The sequence below is a fragment of the Typopeltis vanoorti genome, chromosome 3 (assembly GCF_054136105.1).
Source record: "Typopeltis vanoorti isolate ZY-2024b chromosome 3, IOZ_Tvanoo_1.0, whole genome shotgun sequence".
Classification (NCBI taxonomy): domain Eukaryota; kingdom Metazoa; phylum Arthropoda; class Arachnida; order Uropygi; family Thelyphonidae; genus Typopeltis; species Typopeltis vanoorti.
This window is the reverse complement of record NC_143551.1, coordinates 117,165,392-117,183,367: the sequence shown is the minus strand read 5'-3', so window position 1 is coordinate 117,183,367 and position 17,976 is coordinate 117,165,392. Positions and strand designations below refer to the sequence as shown.

At 35.3% G+C, this 17,976-nt stretch overlaps 1 protein-coding gene across 2 annotated transcripts in view; it reads left to right on the top strand.

Annotated features, from left to right (window-relative positions):
- LOC150108495 (protection of telomeres protein 1-like) overlaps nucleotides 1-17,976 on the top strand; it is a 492,786-nt gene that overhangs the window by 189,157 nt on the left and 285,653 nt on the right. For both annotated transcript variants that reach the window (XM_090415908.1, XM_090415909.1), the window contains exon 7: nucleotides 5,367-5,503. In XM_090415908.1, the coding sequence (XP_090272034.1) occupies nucleotides 5,367-5,503 (137 nt within the window). The remainder of the gene's footprint in view (nucleotides 1-5,366; nucleotides 5,504-17,976) is intronic.

The following is a 17,976-nucleotide window of genomic DNA, read 5'->3' as shown; positions in this document are numbered from 1 at the left end:
TTGAAAGATCGAATAACGTTACACGTAAGACAAATCAATTCCGATATGTTGCGAGCCACTGTGGAAAATGTCGTGCACCGTATGCAATTCCTGGAATATCAGAATGCTGGTCATATTACCTCGTTTGTAATTAACAATAATCATGAAATTGATGTGTGCTGTCTCTCATTTGTCATTTAGTAATTCATTAGTCACACCTACTAAAATTAATTTGGCAGCGCCAAAATTTCCCCTGTTGGCGACGTTTGGTTCTTTTTTTTTCGTTAAATCGAATCCCCATGTTCCACTGTGTATGTCTACCGAATATTGGTGTGTTTCATCCAATACATTACTTGCTAGAGGGCTATGAACACTTGACGTTATTTTATAATCACCCTATATATATGATTATTTTGTGTTCTGCTGTGGCTTCTGACCGTGTGTGCACCTATAACTTTGCTGTAATTTTATTTATATGAAGACACTGTATAACTTTATACATTTTTGTATACATCTTTATTTACTTTTTACTTACTAATGTATCTTTGACTATCTGTGCATAGCTCTAGCCTTTGCTGTCATTTTATTTGTGTGTAAATACTCTTTTGCTTAATTTTTTGTAACTTTCTATAAACCTTGTGTGCTGCTGTAAACTTTTGTTATGCAAACTGTTGTAGTCTTTGTGCTAATAACACATAAACCAAACCAATCTTTTATTAATCCCATCTGAATTAATCCAATAAAATCCTCTCACTAACTTAAATGTCTCTATCATATCACCCTTTTTCTTTTCCTCTTATCATTATTCTTCATGTTATTATTATTACACCCTCCATGGGGTCAACAGACTCATTGTGGTAAGTTCATTCAACTGACACACTTCAAATACCACCTACTTTTTTTTTTTTTTATCAATGTGGGCATTTGCTAAGAGATGGCTGCAAGATAAGAGAAATAGTTCATGTTTCCAGAGTTTCTTCATCCATCTGTGTAATAGTTAATAATGCTGAATTATTTGGAACAGTTTAGTGAAGCACTTTTATTTTGATATTATAAAGTGACTCTGTTTTGAATCATAGGAAGTGAGTAATGCAAATTATAAGAAATTAACAACCAGTTGAAAATAGTATGAAATTTTTAAACTGTTTTAAGCTTTTTTATATATATTCAAAACTCCTCCCTTATCTTGATAGATATGACTTAGTATCCCTCCACCATTTTAAAAATGAGAATATGCAAGTCGCATTTTTTTAAAATTGATTTGTGGTATAACGCATAATAGGATACATGATAAGATTTAGATTGAATGAAAATGTTTGAAAGAAACTTTACATAAGTTGTTATAGTTCATTGTTTAAATTTAATATGATACCATGTTACTGAAAAAGCTGGTAAAAAATATAATTTAAATGTCAAATTCTGTATGGAAATATTTATTAATATTTTAAATAGTTACAAAATAATTATTTTATTATCACATTTAACACTGTTATAGCTGCATGTATAGTCCTCTAGAAATGGCATTTGCTTTCATAATGCTAGACCATCCACAGAAAGTCCATTATACATTTGTTTCTAATTGCTGACTATAGGAACTTTTTAAGTCTTTCTTTGACAGTTCCCTAGTTAGTCTGTCTTTCCCACAGGAAAGTATGAGTTTTTATCCCCAGAAACTAAGGTTTTTAATCCTGCAGTTCAAAAATTTAACCATAGAAATCTACTATTTTAGACATATATACTTATTTCAGTTTATGGCCATGAAATAGTAGCACTTGTCTGCCATAATCTCACCCTTGATAACTTTGAGCTCACTATTAGTGATGGTAGTAAAGAGTGGAGAATTGCAACCCACTGATATTTAAAATGTTTTGGTTAATGGAGCTCTGCCTACTTCCTTTTTTTTTATTTTTTATTTTTTTTTTAAATATTATTATCAGAAATATTTCTTATAATAAATGTTATGAAGAATTTTGCTCCAAGAATGATCACATTTCCCTCAAGAGTATATATCTCATAGTTAAGAGCCACTGTTATATAGGGATTAAATAATATTTTTGCAGGACTTTTAATGTTACAATGTTGAACTTCCCTTTCTCTTCTAGATTCTATATATTTTTTTAAATGATAGTATTATTTCTTCTTCATTATTTATATACCGGGTGATCCAAAAGTCACAGAAAAAGTAAAAATTCGATAATTCGAAAAGTATAGACAGCACGATGCGGTTTTCACAGAAATGCACAGAAAGACATGGGATTTTTTTTTAATAATGAAAAATTTTATTGTCAGAATAGTTACATTTGTCACCGACAGGTGACGCTGTAGCGGTCCCACAGCTGCTACCTGTCACTATTTAAACCGTGAGGTACGTAAATTTCAGATGTAGTGAATACTCAAGTTAAACTTTCAGCATTTAACATTTATTACTGAAGTTAAGCGTTCTGCCAAGGTGTCACAATATTCTGTCACAAGCGAGCATTATGCAGCCCTTTTAAGAGACAGCATCATTCCCTCCTTGCAAGAGAGGCAGGTGCTCCATAGTGTAACATTCATGCAGGATAGAGCACCTCCGCACATCACAAGTCCTGTCCACCACCTGCTGCGATCGACATTTGCCAATGACCGGTCCTCAGTTGCTCTTTCCCGCACGAATGGCCACCAAGATCTCCAGACCTTACACCTTGCGACTTTTGGTTATGGGGCTACTTGAAGTCACAGGTGTACAGAGGTCACCGATGTCATTGGCCATGTTGAAAGAAGCTATTCGCCATCATGTGACAGGAATTACAGCTGAAACCCTCTTTGATGCTGTGCAGGGTGTTGTGCCACGTCTAATGTCCATTCTCATGAATGATGGCCGTCACATTGAACATTTGTAATCCTAGCTGCATTGTGAACTGTACTGCACCACCACACAAACTACTGACACAACTGAAGCGCCACCTGTCGGTGGCAAATGTAACTATTCTGGTAATAAAATTTTTCGTTATTAAAAAAAAATTCCATGCCTTTCTGTGTGCATTTCTGTGAAAATCGCATCGTTCTACTGTCTATACTTTTCGAATTATTGAATTTTTACTTTTTCTGTTACTTTTGGATCACCTGGTATATATACAGGTAACCCTTGTATAATGCGGTACTTTTACAATGCGGTTTCGATATAAGACGGCCTACAAACTGTAGTAACCCTTTATATTTTCATATATTTTTCAACATGCGACTTAAAAATCAAATTTTATCTTTGTTAAATTTGCATCTGCTCGTATTGCGCATGTATAGAGGAAATACCCTTTAGCATGCATGTACATCAATTGTTTACCTTGTAAAGTATTTATTGTTGAAAATTGTCTTCGTTTTCTGCCAGTAAAGCGCATTAAAAATCATAAGCGTATTACTCAAGCTGAGCACTTTATTTTTTGGTGAGTTACATACGATATGTAATGCTTTTTTTTATGTAAAAAATTTTTTTTATAGTAATGGCCATTTAGAGCACTTTTGCGATATATGCTTTTGTTAATAGGGATAAACCCACCCTCTGTAAACTGCCAAGGTAACAATTGATTAAGACTGAAGACACATTTGGTTTAGATCAGCACATGAGACTCAACCTTCGCAAACTTCTTCATAAGCACTTCAATCTCTTCAATAGTGAATTAATTGATGGGGAAATAGATTTAAATGAGGAGGAACTGGTACAATTAATAGAGACGTCGAACCGAATGGCGGAGAAAGTTCTGCCGAAGATTCTGATTGTGATGAATCCGTTAAAGAATTCAGTTTAAAGAAAATAGCATAAGGAATGGACTTGGCAAGAAAGTTATTTTATGGATAATAATCTCTCAATAAAGCGCTCTGGAAAATTCACGAGACAGCTGGATATTTGTTTAGCTCTGTATTATGAACTTAATAACAAAATTGCAGCATAGTGGTATGCAAGGTCTTATTACTCACTTCTTGATAACTAAACCAGCCGATGTATGTAATGAGAATTATACTAATGATTTCCAAGAGATTTCAAATGATGACGACGTCTGGCCACTAGTAAATAAAGAACATCTACGAAATGTTAGTTTTGAAGAGCGTGATGACGATTAAAATATACACTTTATTTTATTTTGCCTAAAACATTATGCATTACGTGCAATGAAGTTTACGTACAATTTATAATTTTTTATAATTTTATGCTATGTATTTGTTTCATAGTATATATGTTTTCTTAACTTACATGAATTGCCTGAATTAAATAAAAATATATTTTTGTTGGATATGTCATTATTTATATAATCTTTAAAAAAAAAAAAACGATTGCAGAACTAACCCTACTTTTTCTATGTGATCTGAGGCTCGCATAATGCGGCATTTTTGTGAAACCTAACATCCACGTTATACGAGGGTTACCTGTATATATGTATATATATATATATATATACACACACACACACACACACTGTAAAAAAGAGAAAACTATAGGTATATATAAATCAAAGATGCCAAGAAATTGCATTCTTGGTTTCATCCTTTATCCAAGTGTAAGCAAACAAAGTTTGCATATGAAGTAACTTCACGACTGGGCCACTTGCATATAGAGGCAAATAACTTTACATCAATTGCCTTAGTATCCCATAAGGCAAGCCACATTTCCTTAAAGACATGCATAATGCTATGCATTATGGGAAGGGCCCCCTACGCAGACTGGTTTTGACCTTTATTGAGGTGAAAAGGTAAAGCAGTGTTCATCATAGGCCTAGAGTAGTTAGTATAGGGGTGCAGGAGAGCCTGATAGTATCAGATGATATAAAAGAACTCTTTTATACCATCATGTAGCCAAAGCTATCAGTTTTCCTTTTCACAATCTCATGCAAATGAACAACCAAAAGACCAATTGAAACTAAAGCACAAAGATGACTAATACCCAGGTATTTATAGGCTTCCGGTTTGTCAGATTTCCAGTAATATGCACTAAAGTTAAAATAGTAACAAAAACAATAAAATTAAGCAGATCTTATTATTTAATCATATATCGTATAATAGTAACGTAAATATATTCACTTGGGTCAGTATAGCAAACACTGTTGCTATACTGTTCTTCCACCATTCTTCCAAAGTCCTGTATATATTTATGCGATCTAATGCCAGAGATCGACAATCCTGGAAACCAGTCAAAGAAAAGGCTTGAAAAAGTTTCCTCTGGTGACTAAAATGGAACTTAGAACTCTTTTTTTCCTAGTACTATGGATGCAAATCCATAAGTGTATATTTTAGAAATATAGAAAAATAGAAATCAAATTTAGAAGTATTTTATATAGATATATATATATATATTTTTTTTTTTTTAAAATATCATCTGTGTTAATTGTTTTTTAAAGTTATATGTTAAATTTCAATAGGTTCAAATAATCCATATATGGATTTGGACCTTTGTGACCAAACTGTGTCCGATTTCAAGTGTCTTGTGTTGGGAAAAGTAGGAGTTAATTTTCCCGATATCTCACCTGGATCTATTGTTAGAATTCACAGGCTTCAGGTTTGTCAGATTTCCAGTAATATGTACTAAAGTTTAAATAGTAAAAATAAAATTAAGTGGATCTTATTATTTAATCACATATTATATAATATTAACATAAATATATTCACTCGAGTCATGTTCCATCTAATCCCTTGCTCTCCTATTTCTTGATACCTTTATCACTTCTTTTAGTACTTACAATCTAATCAACTCTATAGCTATACATACCAGCCACTAAATTAGAAACCTTGATGCAGATGTTCATATGCAACTATATAAGAATGCTGCTACTCAGTAATTGTCAATAGTATTCATTGCAATTGGAAAAACAAAGAATCTTTTGGAGTTTGATAAAGGGCATATTGTGGACGCCCATCTGGTTGGATTTTGAAAACAGCAGAGATGACTAGTTTCTCAAAAGGTGAGATATCCCAGGTGCTCAATCAGTCTAAAAATAACCAACATTGCTTGTCTGAGAGGCATAACTGTGATACTAAGACATTGTCAAGAAAAAGATTGTTGTCATCAGAGAAGGCTTACAGACAAACAGAACTTTCTGTGTGCAGCAATTGACCAAAGCAATTAACGAAGACTGTTCCCGACCCATAATCTCACTAAACTATGTGCAGGGAATTGAAGAGGATCAGTATTGGCAATCTGCCTATACAAAAACCACTAATTTCTGTCCCCTCCATGTGGGGCACCTGTTCGTGGTGGAGGGGACCTCCCAGTGATGGTACTGGCCCTTTTCATTCTTCCTCTTTTTCTTTGCTTTTCTTCCCGTATTCTTTGCTCTACTTCTCCTGAGTCTTTTTCACTATCCTTTTTCCAGACCACCATCACTGGGATCCAACGCCCTGCCGCCATGTTTGCCGTGCGGTGCGACCCGTGGACATCTGGAAAGGGGGATCCTGGTAGTCTTGCACTACTTTGGCCCCTGCTTCGGCAAGACGGGTGGTCCTGGATGGCCCAGCCAGGATCAATCGGCTAGTGGGCTTGCCTGCAAGGGTCAACGCTGTTGCAGTAAGTCTCTCACCCCATGGTCCGGGGTCGGGATACTAGACCTGCTGCAGTGCCGGTATAGCGTCCAGGATAGCCCTGACGTTCCACTCCTGAGCGCATTCTTTGCTTGCCGGGTAGTGGGCGTCCATGTGTGGCTCTGTGGTGGGTGGGGAGCTTTGGCGCCAAATTAAAATTCCTTAAAATATGAATTCTTCATCCTCAAATGTTTCAGGGACCCTAACAAAGTCCCAACCAAGTACTGATAATATAGACACAGCCTATGGAAACAGAAGTAAGAAACAAAAGATCGGATACTAACAAAATTGTACCAACCTTTTTAATCATTCATGCAACAGGTGAAAAACCAATTGGGAAAATGTCACCCTTCTTTATCCAAAAAGGTTTAGAAGGACTGGCAGGATCTCCCAAAACTGTCAAGAAATTACGTTATGGTGATATCCTCGTGGAAACAATGTGCAAACAACATTCCGAGAAACTACTGAGAGCAACGACAATGGGTGGAATACAAATTGCAGTAACACCTCACAGAACACTCAACTCCAGTAGAGGAGTGATATCAGAATGGGATCTCCATGAGGTTCCTAATGAAGAGATATGTTCAGAGCTTAAAGAACAAGGAGTTACAGGTGTGAGACGCATCCTGATACGCAGGGATGGTTGCCTGGTCCCAACCAAGAACATCATCCTTACTTTCGATACACCTAGAACTCCGACATCTGTAAAAGCAGGGTATCTCAGCTGTCCTGTTAGAATATATATCCCTAACCCGCTGAGATGCTTTAAATGTCAAAGATATGGACATGCCCAAACTGCCTGTCGTGGTTTTACTACCTGTGCCCGATGTGGTAGTAAAGAACATGAAAATAAATCTTGCTGTGAAAAAAAAGCTAAATGTGTCAACTGTCAGGGAGATCATCCAGCATACTCTCGTGCCTGTCAGAAATGGAAAGATGAAAAAGAGATACAAAAAATAAAAACAGAACAAAACATAACATATCAAGATGCAAAAAGAAAGCTAGCCATCATTACACCTGTTCTAAAGTCCTCTTATGCTGAAAAAGTAACAATTAAAAAAGTGCAAACAGCAACTCAAACATGTATGTCTATTCCACCATTTGATAATTTCACAATATCTGAACTTTACGATCGTAAGTGCTTCTCTGTTGAACACATTAATCACAAGACCTATGGCCTTACTCCAAAGACAACTTCAAAAATGGTCCCATTCATCTGTCAAAAAAATTATGGTGGAGACTTCACTCAAAGATAAACCACCAGACACTCGCACAGAAAAAATGGATACCTCGATACCCACTGAAAGCAAATTAAGCATACCAACTGACCCTAACAAATTTGATGTTTTGAACATTCTACCAGAGGAAGAGATGGACACTGGCCGCCCATACTTCCCAAAAACAGTGGATAAATATAAATCTGACAAAGGTAAGCCCTCAACCTCTCGAAAACCAGACAAGTCAATAAAATCAAAACAATAGGAAAATTTTTACAATGGAACTGTCGTGGGATCCGCCAGAATATTGACGATATCAAGATGTTGTTGCAGAAACACAAACCTTTCTGTTTCTGTCTACAGGAAACCTACTTAAGACCCAATGAGGACCGTATCTTTAGGAATTTCACTGTTGTACGTAAGGATAGAACTGGAGATGGTCCTGCTCATGGAGGAGTAGCTATCCTAGTGGGCAGTCATACTCCTTTCCATCAGGTCCAACTTAATACTCCTCTAGAAGCAGTAGCGATTCGCTTCTCTGTGGGATTCCTTATTACAGTATGTTCAACATACTGTAATAAGGAATCCCACAACACTCTATGGGGTAGTGCCAACACTAATAGACGAGGTCGAAGCATTGAAAAAATTCTTGATAATAATAACCTTTCCCTTCTAAATAATAAACTCAATACTTTCTTCCATATGCCTACCTGCTCATATTCTGCAATTGATCTTACAATCTGTTCCCCTTCCATTCTTCCACTGCTCATGTGGGACGTTGAAGAGAACATATATGAAAGTGATCACTTTCCTGTTCTTTGTACAATGTTTTCACAGGAACCATGTTCACCCACACGGATACCTATATGGAAAATGGACCAGGCTGACTGGAACACTTTCTCTCATCTTGCAAAATTTAATGCTGATGCCATCAGTCAAACACCTATCAATGAAGCTGTAAAATATATAACAGAATGCATTGTCCAGGCAGCAACAACCTCCATCCCAAAAATGTCATCTCGATTTCCAGTCTATCCAAAGCCTTGGTGGAACCCAGAATGTCAGGCAGCCAAAAAAGATCAACACAGAGCATGGAGCATATTTCGTAGATACCCCACCACATCAAATTTAATAACTTTCAAGCGTGCTCGAGCCAGAGCACATTTTGTAAGACATCAGAGTTAAAAACAATCATGGATCCAATTTACTACATCAATTAATCAAATGACCACTCCAAAAATTGTATGGGATAAAATCCAGAAAATGAAAGGCATATATAATACACATTGTTTGTCCACCTTGGACTATAATGGAAATGTTCTTGCTGATCCCAAAGCTATTGCAGATACTTTAGGAGAAACTTTTGCTAAAATCTCAGCAACAGCTTCATATTCTCCAGAATTTTTAATGCTGAAAGAGCAGCAAGAGAAACAAAGGCTTAATTTTTCTACCAACATTCTTCAACCATATAATCAGCCATTTGTCAAGGAGGAACTAAAAAGAGCTGTCCTACAATCTCACCCTAGTGCAGCAGGACCTGATGACATCCATTATGAAATGATAAAACATCTACCATCATCTTCTATGGATCTTCTTCTCTTATTATACAATAGAATACTTGCAGAGGAAGAGTTTCCAAATTCTCATAAGTCAATTGTCATTGCTATCCCAAAACCAGGAAAAGATCCAACACAAGCAAATAATTATCGACCCATTGCTCTGACCAGCTGTCTTTGTAAGATACTAGAGAAAATGGTTAATGCCAGACTTCTCTGGTATTTAGAAAGCAACAGTCTTCTTTCCAATACACAATGTGGTTTCCGTAGATATCGATCAACTTTAGATCATTTAGTTCGGTTAGAAACATGTATAAGAGATGCATTTCTGAAGCGAGAACATCTTGTCTCTGTCTTTTTTGACATGGAAAAAGCTTACGACACAACCTGGAGATATGGCATATTAAAAGACCTCCATAACTTCGGTCTCAAAGGACACCTCCCTATATTTATTAAAAACTTTCTGTCCAGGCGAACTTTCCAAGTCAGAGTGCGAAGTATGCTATCTCAACCATATCTTCAAGAACAAGGTGTTCCCCAAGGCTCTGTCTTAAGTGTAACCCTTTTTGCTATTAAAATTAACTCAGCCATTGAAAAGCTACCTCCTGCTGTAGACAATGCTCTGTATGTTGATGACTTCACAATATACTGTCACTCACGTAACATGAGAGTAATTGAAAGACAACTTCAACAAGCAATTGATCATGTCTCTCTGTGGGCTCTTAATAATGGGTTTAAGTTTTCAACAGAAAAAAGTGTCTGTGTACACTTCTGTCGAAAACGCACTCATCACCCAGATCCTGAACCGAGAATGGGACCTGCTGTTATTCCAGTAACTACAGAAACCAAGTTCTTGGGACTCATTTTTGACAGAAAACTCACATTTCTAGCACACATTTGTCAACTAAGAGAAAAGTGCAAAAGAACTTTGAACCTCCTTCGCACTCTATCCTCTACTGGGGGTGCTGATCGAGCTTCATTGCTCCATCTTTATCGTGCACTTATACGTTCAAAGCTGGATTATGGATCCCAAGTCTATGGTTCGGCAAGGCAGAGTAACCTACGATGGTTGGATTCCATCCATCATCAAGGTATACGGATAGCTACTGGTGCCTTTCGCACCTCACCCACTCCAAGTCTCTATGTAGAAGCAAATGAACCAACTCTATCACTTCGACGAAAACAGTTGTCTCTTAATTACGCCCTAAAAATAAAATCTCTCCTCGATCACCCTACATGGAATAGTATCTTCTCTCTGCATTGGGAAGCTCAATATCACACACATCAAACTGCTATACATCCTTTTGGTATGCGTATTAAAGAAACTATGCAAGCTGTTAGTATAAATGTTGACAACATTAGCTACACTAAACATAACAACATCCCTCCATGGCAGGCTTGCACACCATCTTGCAACCTCTCACTTTGTCAGCTACAGAAATCTTATACCCCATCATCCATCTATCTGCAATTGTTTAATACACACAGAGCAGCAAAAGCTGATTTCTTACCCATCTATACTGATGGTTCAAGAACTAACATCTCTGTTGGCTGTGCTGCTGTGTTTCCTGACATTATTATTTCAAATCAGATCCCACCTGACTGCAGTAATTATACAGCAGAGTTACATGCCATTCAGCTTGCACTTGTGCATATAAAAGAAAACTGCTACCAAAGGTGTATAATTTATACAGACTCATTGAGCTCTTTACAAGCTATCTCTTCTCCTATGTATAATCCTCATCCAGTACTTTATGAAGTGCTACACCTGCTTCACAAAATGAAAATCCTTAATTTCGATGTCCAGTTCTGCTGGATTCCCAGCCACATCGGAATCAAAGGAAATGAGGCTGCAGATGCAGCTGCTAAATCAGCCCATACCTTCTCCACATACTATTTGACAGTTCCATATACAGACTACAGACAACTTATAAGATCAAGGCTAATTGCTCAGTGGGAGTTAACATGGCAAGAAACATCAACAAACAAATTATATAACATTAAACCTGAAATTAAACATTGGCTTTCTAGTCAACGTACAAAGAGAAGGGAGGAGGTTGTCCTTGCTAGGCTCCGCATAGGTCACAGTCACCTTACGCATTCTCATTTACTGAGAGCTGATGACCCTCCCATATGTGAAAATGCAACACACATCTTACTATTCATCATATTCTGGTAGATTGTCAAAAATTTACACGAGAGAGGAATGAAATTTTCACCTATCTAACCAAGCCATATACACTCAGGGAAATGCTAGCAGACTCAGGCAAATTGCATGATGTTTTTAATTTTTTAGAAAGAATTAATTTATACAAACACATTTGACCATAAATTTGTTTATATGTAAATACTTTTTTGCTTAACATAACTTTTATCTTTTATTTGTAATATATCTGACCAATTATGTATTATCATAGGCCTTGATCTTGTATATTTGTATCACTCTGCTGTAATTTTGTTAATATGTAAATACCATAATGCTAAACTTAAATTTTATGCATCAATGCTGTATATAATAATTCCTTTTATTAGTATAATAATGTTTGTTGTAATCTTCCTAGATGTAGACACTGCTTTTGTTGACTTGTTTTGTATATACATATGTTAACCTATAATTATCTATTTATGTACTGCTGAAACCTCTGCAGTAATTTTGTTTATATGTAGATACTGTATCACTTAACATGCATTTTGTGTATGCATCTTATTTATTGCTTTATTTTTCGAATAATCATGTAATGCTGTAGGACATCTTACGTATTTGTGTACTTTCTAGTAATTCTGTTTATATGTATTCTAAATTCTGTTTCTACTGCATTACTAAATTTAATTTTCATACATGCATATTGTATAATAATCCCTTTTTGCCTATTTTTGTACTGCTATAAAGGCATCTATTATAATTTTACATATATGTAGATACTGTGTTCCTTGGCTTAGTGTTTTATATTTTATATATTAACTTATATTGTTAACTATTTTTGCACTACTGTAATAACCTCTGATCTTGTGTGTTGCTGTGTCCTCTGCAGGAGTTCTGTTTACCTAGAGATGCTGCTTTATGAAATTATTTTTCTGTAAATGCTTATAACCTTTAGTATGGTACAGTATGACCTTTGTAGTTTTTGTACCAAATAAACTAGAAACCAACCAACTAATTTCTGTGAAGAACTGGAAAGCTCATCTACAGTGGTGTCAGAAACACTGTGACTGGACACTGGAAGGCTGGAAAAAAGTGATGTGGTCTAACAAGTCATGGTACACCTTGTTCTCATGGGACTCCTGCCAAACTCTCACCCTACTGACAGTAGGCAGTTGTAAATGCAACTCAAGGTTCTGGAGGTGTTGTCATGTTGTGGGGCATGTTCTACTGGTATGGAATAGATCCCCTGATATTTCTGGAAGGTCAGATGTCCTCAAATGAATATCTGAACATTAATCAAGGATGGACTTGATTTGCCAATCAAGTCCATCCTGCAGTGTTCACTTTTTATCCAACAGGTGATAGCTGTTTCATGAACGACAGTGCTACTGTCCATCATACAAGAATTGTTCAGCACTGGTTCAGTGAGTTTGGCAGTGACTTCTGCCATCTTTCCTGGCCACCACCTGGATCTGAACTCATTGAGAATGTATGGGACATGTTAGAAAAACAGATCCAGTAGCAAGGTCCTTTTCCATCAGATCTCATCCAGTTAAAGTACTGTCTGGTGAATGCATGGTATGTTGTAGATGCAATCCAACACCTTATGAAATGTATGCCAAACTGCATATATATGCTGTAATTAGGGCTAAAGGAGGCTCAGCACAGTATTAAATAAAAGGTTTTACTTCAGTGACCAGTATGTGTATATTGATTTCTTTCGTGTTACTTTTTATTAACAAATTTCGTTCATATCATATATGATAAAATCTGATTTATAGTATGTTCAATTTTCTCTTGTATTATATGGATTTGTGCATTCCTTAATACTTTGTGGGATATTTTTTTGTCTTCCATGTATATACTCTTCTATTCTGTTTATAGATCTTTTTCAAGAATCTTGGCGATTTTTTTTTTAAACTCTGTTTTAGTTACACACACACAGTAGTCTTCTCCCCCCCCTTATCCATGAATGATAAGTTCCAAGATCCCTACTGGATGTACCACGGATAGTACCGAACCCTATATATGCTATGTTTTTTCTTATACATACAATCTATGATAAAGCTTAATTTATAAATTAGACACAGTAAGAGATTAGCAACAATAACTAATAATAAAATAGAACTATTATAACAATATTATGTAATGAAAGTCTTCCATGTATATGTGAATGTGGTCTCTCTTTCTATCTCAAAATGTATTATTGTACTGTACTTTCCCTTCTTGTGATGATGTGAGATGATATAATGTCTGTGTGATGAGATGAAGTGAGCTGAATGATGTAGGCATTGTGACTTTGCATTAGGCTACTAGTGACTTTCTGGTATCATAGGAGGAATTTTTTCCAAAACATTTTGGAAGAAATTGTAATCAGAAGTTATCTCTCTTTTAACTTATCAGAGTGTTGCTGCAGAGGTTGTAATCCTTTGGTGATTATACACAGGGCCGGCAGAAGCAGGCATGCGGGTGCCGCCATGATGGGGTCGCCGCTGCCGCCAGGGAACGGTTCGTAAGTTAATTTTTAAGAAACAAAATTTTTATCATAAAAACAAAAAAATCTTAGAATGATCAATATTAAAATAAATGAGGCCGTATACACTGAATAAAAATTTTAAAAAAATGTATATTGCCGCCTCTTTGATCAGCCAGCTGTTTATAATTTTGCAGCTAGAGCAGGCTAAATGCTTGCCTGCAGAATGTTGTGTCTACTGCAGTCTATCTAAAGTGAAACGGTGAACAGTTTTTATGCGCAGAAACGAATTTTCGTACAAAACATTTGTTGCTAGTTAACCAGTCATGTGATATGCATCTCAGTAGGCTACTGACAGTAGCGCAGTGCAGACTATTATTTCGTCTCTGTGTTGTGTTGTATAATAATTTCTTGTGGGTATAAAATAGAAATGGAATCAAAAATTTAAAAAAAAGCTATCCGGTGCACAAAATCATAAGCATCACGCTGCGAAAGAAGCAGATATTAAGAAACAAACTGGGGCTCTTAATAAATTTGTTAAAATATTAAAATATTCTGATGCAGATTGTAACCAACTCGATACATCAGAAATCAGAGTTGAAGAACCGTGCACATCATCCAGTTTGCATGAAGGTACTATTGCAACTATTGAACAAGATGATTGAACATGATTTAAGTGAAAAATAGTTAGGATTTAGTCAACTACAACAAGAGTTAGTTGTAGTTGACCACAAAACTAACACATTGTTAGTCTCTGTGAATTTAGAAGATCCACTGGAACGGGGAAATATTGATGAAAAATTACGAGTTGTTTTAATTGAAATGGGACCTGTTCAAAATAAAAATATAATATATCCCAGAGATACATATGGTCGTAAATTTGGCGACACGTATTATAATAGAAAAATGGAAAACGGGAGCTCGTGCCAAGAACATGGCTCATTTATTCCGAAACTTTAAATTCTGTTTTTTGCTTTTGTTGCAAACTTGTCACACCTACTGAGTCTTGTAGAAGGTTATAACAATTGGAGAAATTTAAGTACAACTTTACATAGACATGAGACTAGTTTAACTCACATGAAAAATTTCTTAAAATGGAAAGAACTTGATAAAAATTTAAAAAAACAAAACTACCATTGATTTCCAGACTCAAAGCATGTATGAAATGGAAAAGAAACATTGGACGAGTGTTTTAGAACGCTTGATTGAAATTATAAAATTCCTTGGTAGCCGAAATTTAGCTTTTCGCGGATCATCTGATAAATTATATGAAAGGAAGAATGGCAGTTTTTTAAAATTAGTCGAACTGTTTGCAATGTTTGATCCCGTTATGGAAAATCATGTTGAAAGGGCCGTACAACGAAACAATACAGTACGCTATTTGAGTAAAGACAATCAAAATGAAATATGAGACTTTAAGTAAAGCAATCAGGGATACAATTTTATTATCAATTCTAAAATCTAAATATTATTCCATAATTTTAGACTGCACACCTGATGCAAGTAAAACAGAACAAATGACCATTATTATTTGCTTTGTTTCCTGTGACAATGGAATTGTCAAGATCAGGGAAAACGTTTTAGGTTTTGCAGATATATCAGATTCCACAGGACGTGGTTTATATGCAACAATAATGGAACAACTGGAAAAATGGAACATTCCCATTGAAGACATGCGAGGTCAAGGGTATGACAATGGGGCAAATATGGGCTCTAAAATTTGTTTTTGAACAAAAATCCTCTAGCTTTTTACCTGCCATGTGCTGCTCATACTCTAAATTTAATCATTAACGATGCAGCCAAAGTGAATGCAGATACAATTAGTTTCTTTGCAATTATTCAAGAAATATATAATTTCTTTTCATTCTCTTACAAACGTTGGGCAATCCTTTTAAAGTTCGTAAAAAAAATTAACATTGAAACAGCCATCAGAAACGCGATGGGATAGTAAAATTAATGCAATCCACCCTCTACGATATCAGTTAGGAGAAATTTATGATGCACTTCTTTGAAATTTTAAATAATGAAAATTTTAATAAAGAAACGCAGCATGAAGTACAAACATTATGTGCTAAAATAAAGGACTACAAATTTATTTGCTCTCTTATAACTTGGTATGATTTACTTAACAGAATAAACCCTGCGAGTAAAATGCTTCAAGACAAAAATATGAAAATTACACTTGCTTTCGAATCTATCGAAAACTTAAAAATATTCTTACAAGAGTATCGATCAGATACAAATTTTAAAGAAGTTCTAAAAACGGCAAAATAACTGAGTGAAGAGGTGGATGGAGAACAAGAATTTAAAACTGGTATGAAAGTTCGACGACGAAAGAAGACACGACAATTTGACTACGAGCATCATGATGAAATGCCACGATCATCAGAAGATAAATTTAGAGTGAATGTGTTTTATGCACTTCTAGATGTTGCAATGTGTTCGTTAATAGAACATTTTGAACAACTAAAAGATATAATTTCAATTTCTTGTATAGATTACTACAAAAAAGATTTACGAAAAATTTGTTACGATATAGAGATTCTCTTGAAGGACTGTGACAATAAAAATGTAAATGCAATAGAACTATATGATGAGGCCTTCTGGGATATTTTATGGAAGGATAATTTAAATATTCAAAACCCTTTCGATATTCTTAATTTTATTGTGTCCAATAATTTATCTTTCCCTAACTTTTCAATTGCTTTAAGAATACTATTAACCTTACCTGTTAGTGTAGCAAGCGGTGAACGTTCCTTTTCCAAGTTGAAATTGATTAAAACCTACTTAAGAACAAGTATGTCACAAAAAAGGCTTGTTAATTTGGCATTAATAGCTATTGAAAATGATATATGTGTGGAATTAGACGTTAAGACCATTATTTCTAATTTTGTGAATATGAAATCAAAAACCTTAAAATTTTAATTAAAAAAATGTCAAGTATATTTATGTAATTTAATTTATTTTCTCTTATTCTATAAAGATATTATTTTTTGAATACTTATATTAAATATTCTAATTATTTCTGAATTCTTTTATTATTTTCTCATCTATCTTGAGTTTCTTTTAATTTCCTAAAATATAGTTCCACTTATAAAAATTATTACAAGTTACTAAGAATTTAATAACTTGTAAAATGCAAGAATTTTTTAAACTTTAGTTCAAATAATTTTAGCTTCAATTAAAATTCATTTTAATTTTGTTAGCGTTTCGGGTCAGTGAGAAGGCTATAATCCCTGTATCATTATATTCAACGATTAAAGTGAAGTGGCTTTATCAAAATTTGCTTTAACTTTTGAGAATTTTTTTAATATACGGGTTTGTAACGATTTTCCTGCCTAGTCAACACTCTCGGTTCGTTACATTTAGCGAACCAACCTGTGGCTGTTCTGTCAAAATTTATTTAAGAAATTTCAAATAATTTAAATTTTTATTATTGTAAAAGAACCACACACTCCTGGATCGTTACAGGGGCACTTAGATAGAAATTGCATGCGGGCGTCAAAGACTCTACCGCCGACTGATTATACAGGTGACTTTAATGCAGCGTTCCATCTGAAGATCTTATTCCATAATCTTGTCCTTCATGCTTGTGCAATTTGAAACACTTAAGTAAATTTCAGTAATGTCCTCATTGCTGGTTCTACTTCAGTTTCTTCTTTTTCCTCTGTAGAAGACTCAAAAAGTTCTTCCAGTTCCTTATTTGTTAACACTTCTCAATGGCCTTCAATATGTTCTTCCATTTCTTCACCAAGCATGAAAGCAAATCCTTCTCCATCAACTTGTTTTGCTGCATGAATGATTTTCCTAACTTCTCCATCGATCCCCGGAAAGCATGTGAGGCACCTGTTCATGGTGGAGGGGACCTCCCAGTGATGGTACTGGCCCTTTTCATTCTTCCTCTTTTTCTTTGCTTTTCTTCCTGTACTACTTGTACTTCTTGTACTACTTTGGCCCCTGCTTCAGCAAGATGGGGCAGTACTGGATGGCCCAGCCAGGATCATTTGGCTAGTAGGCTTGCCTTCAAGGGTCAACAGTGTTGCAGTAAGTCTCTCACCTCATAGT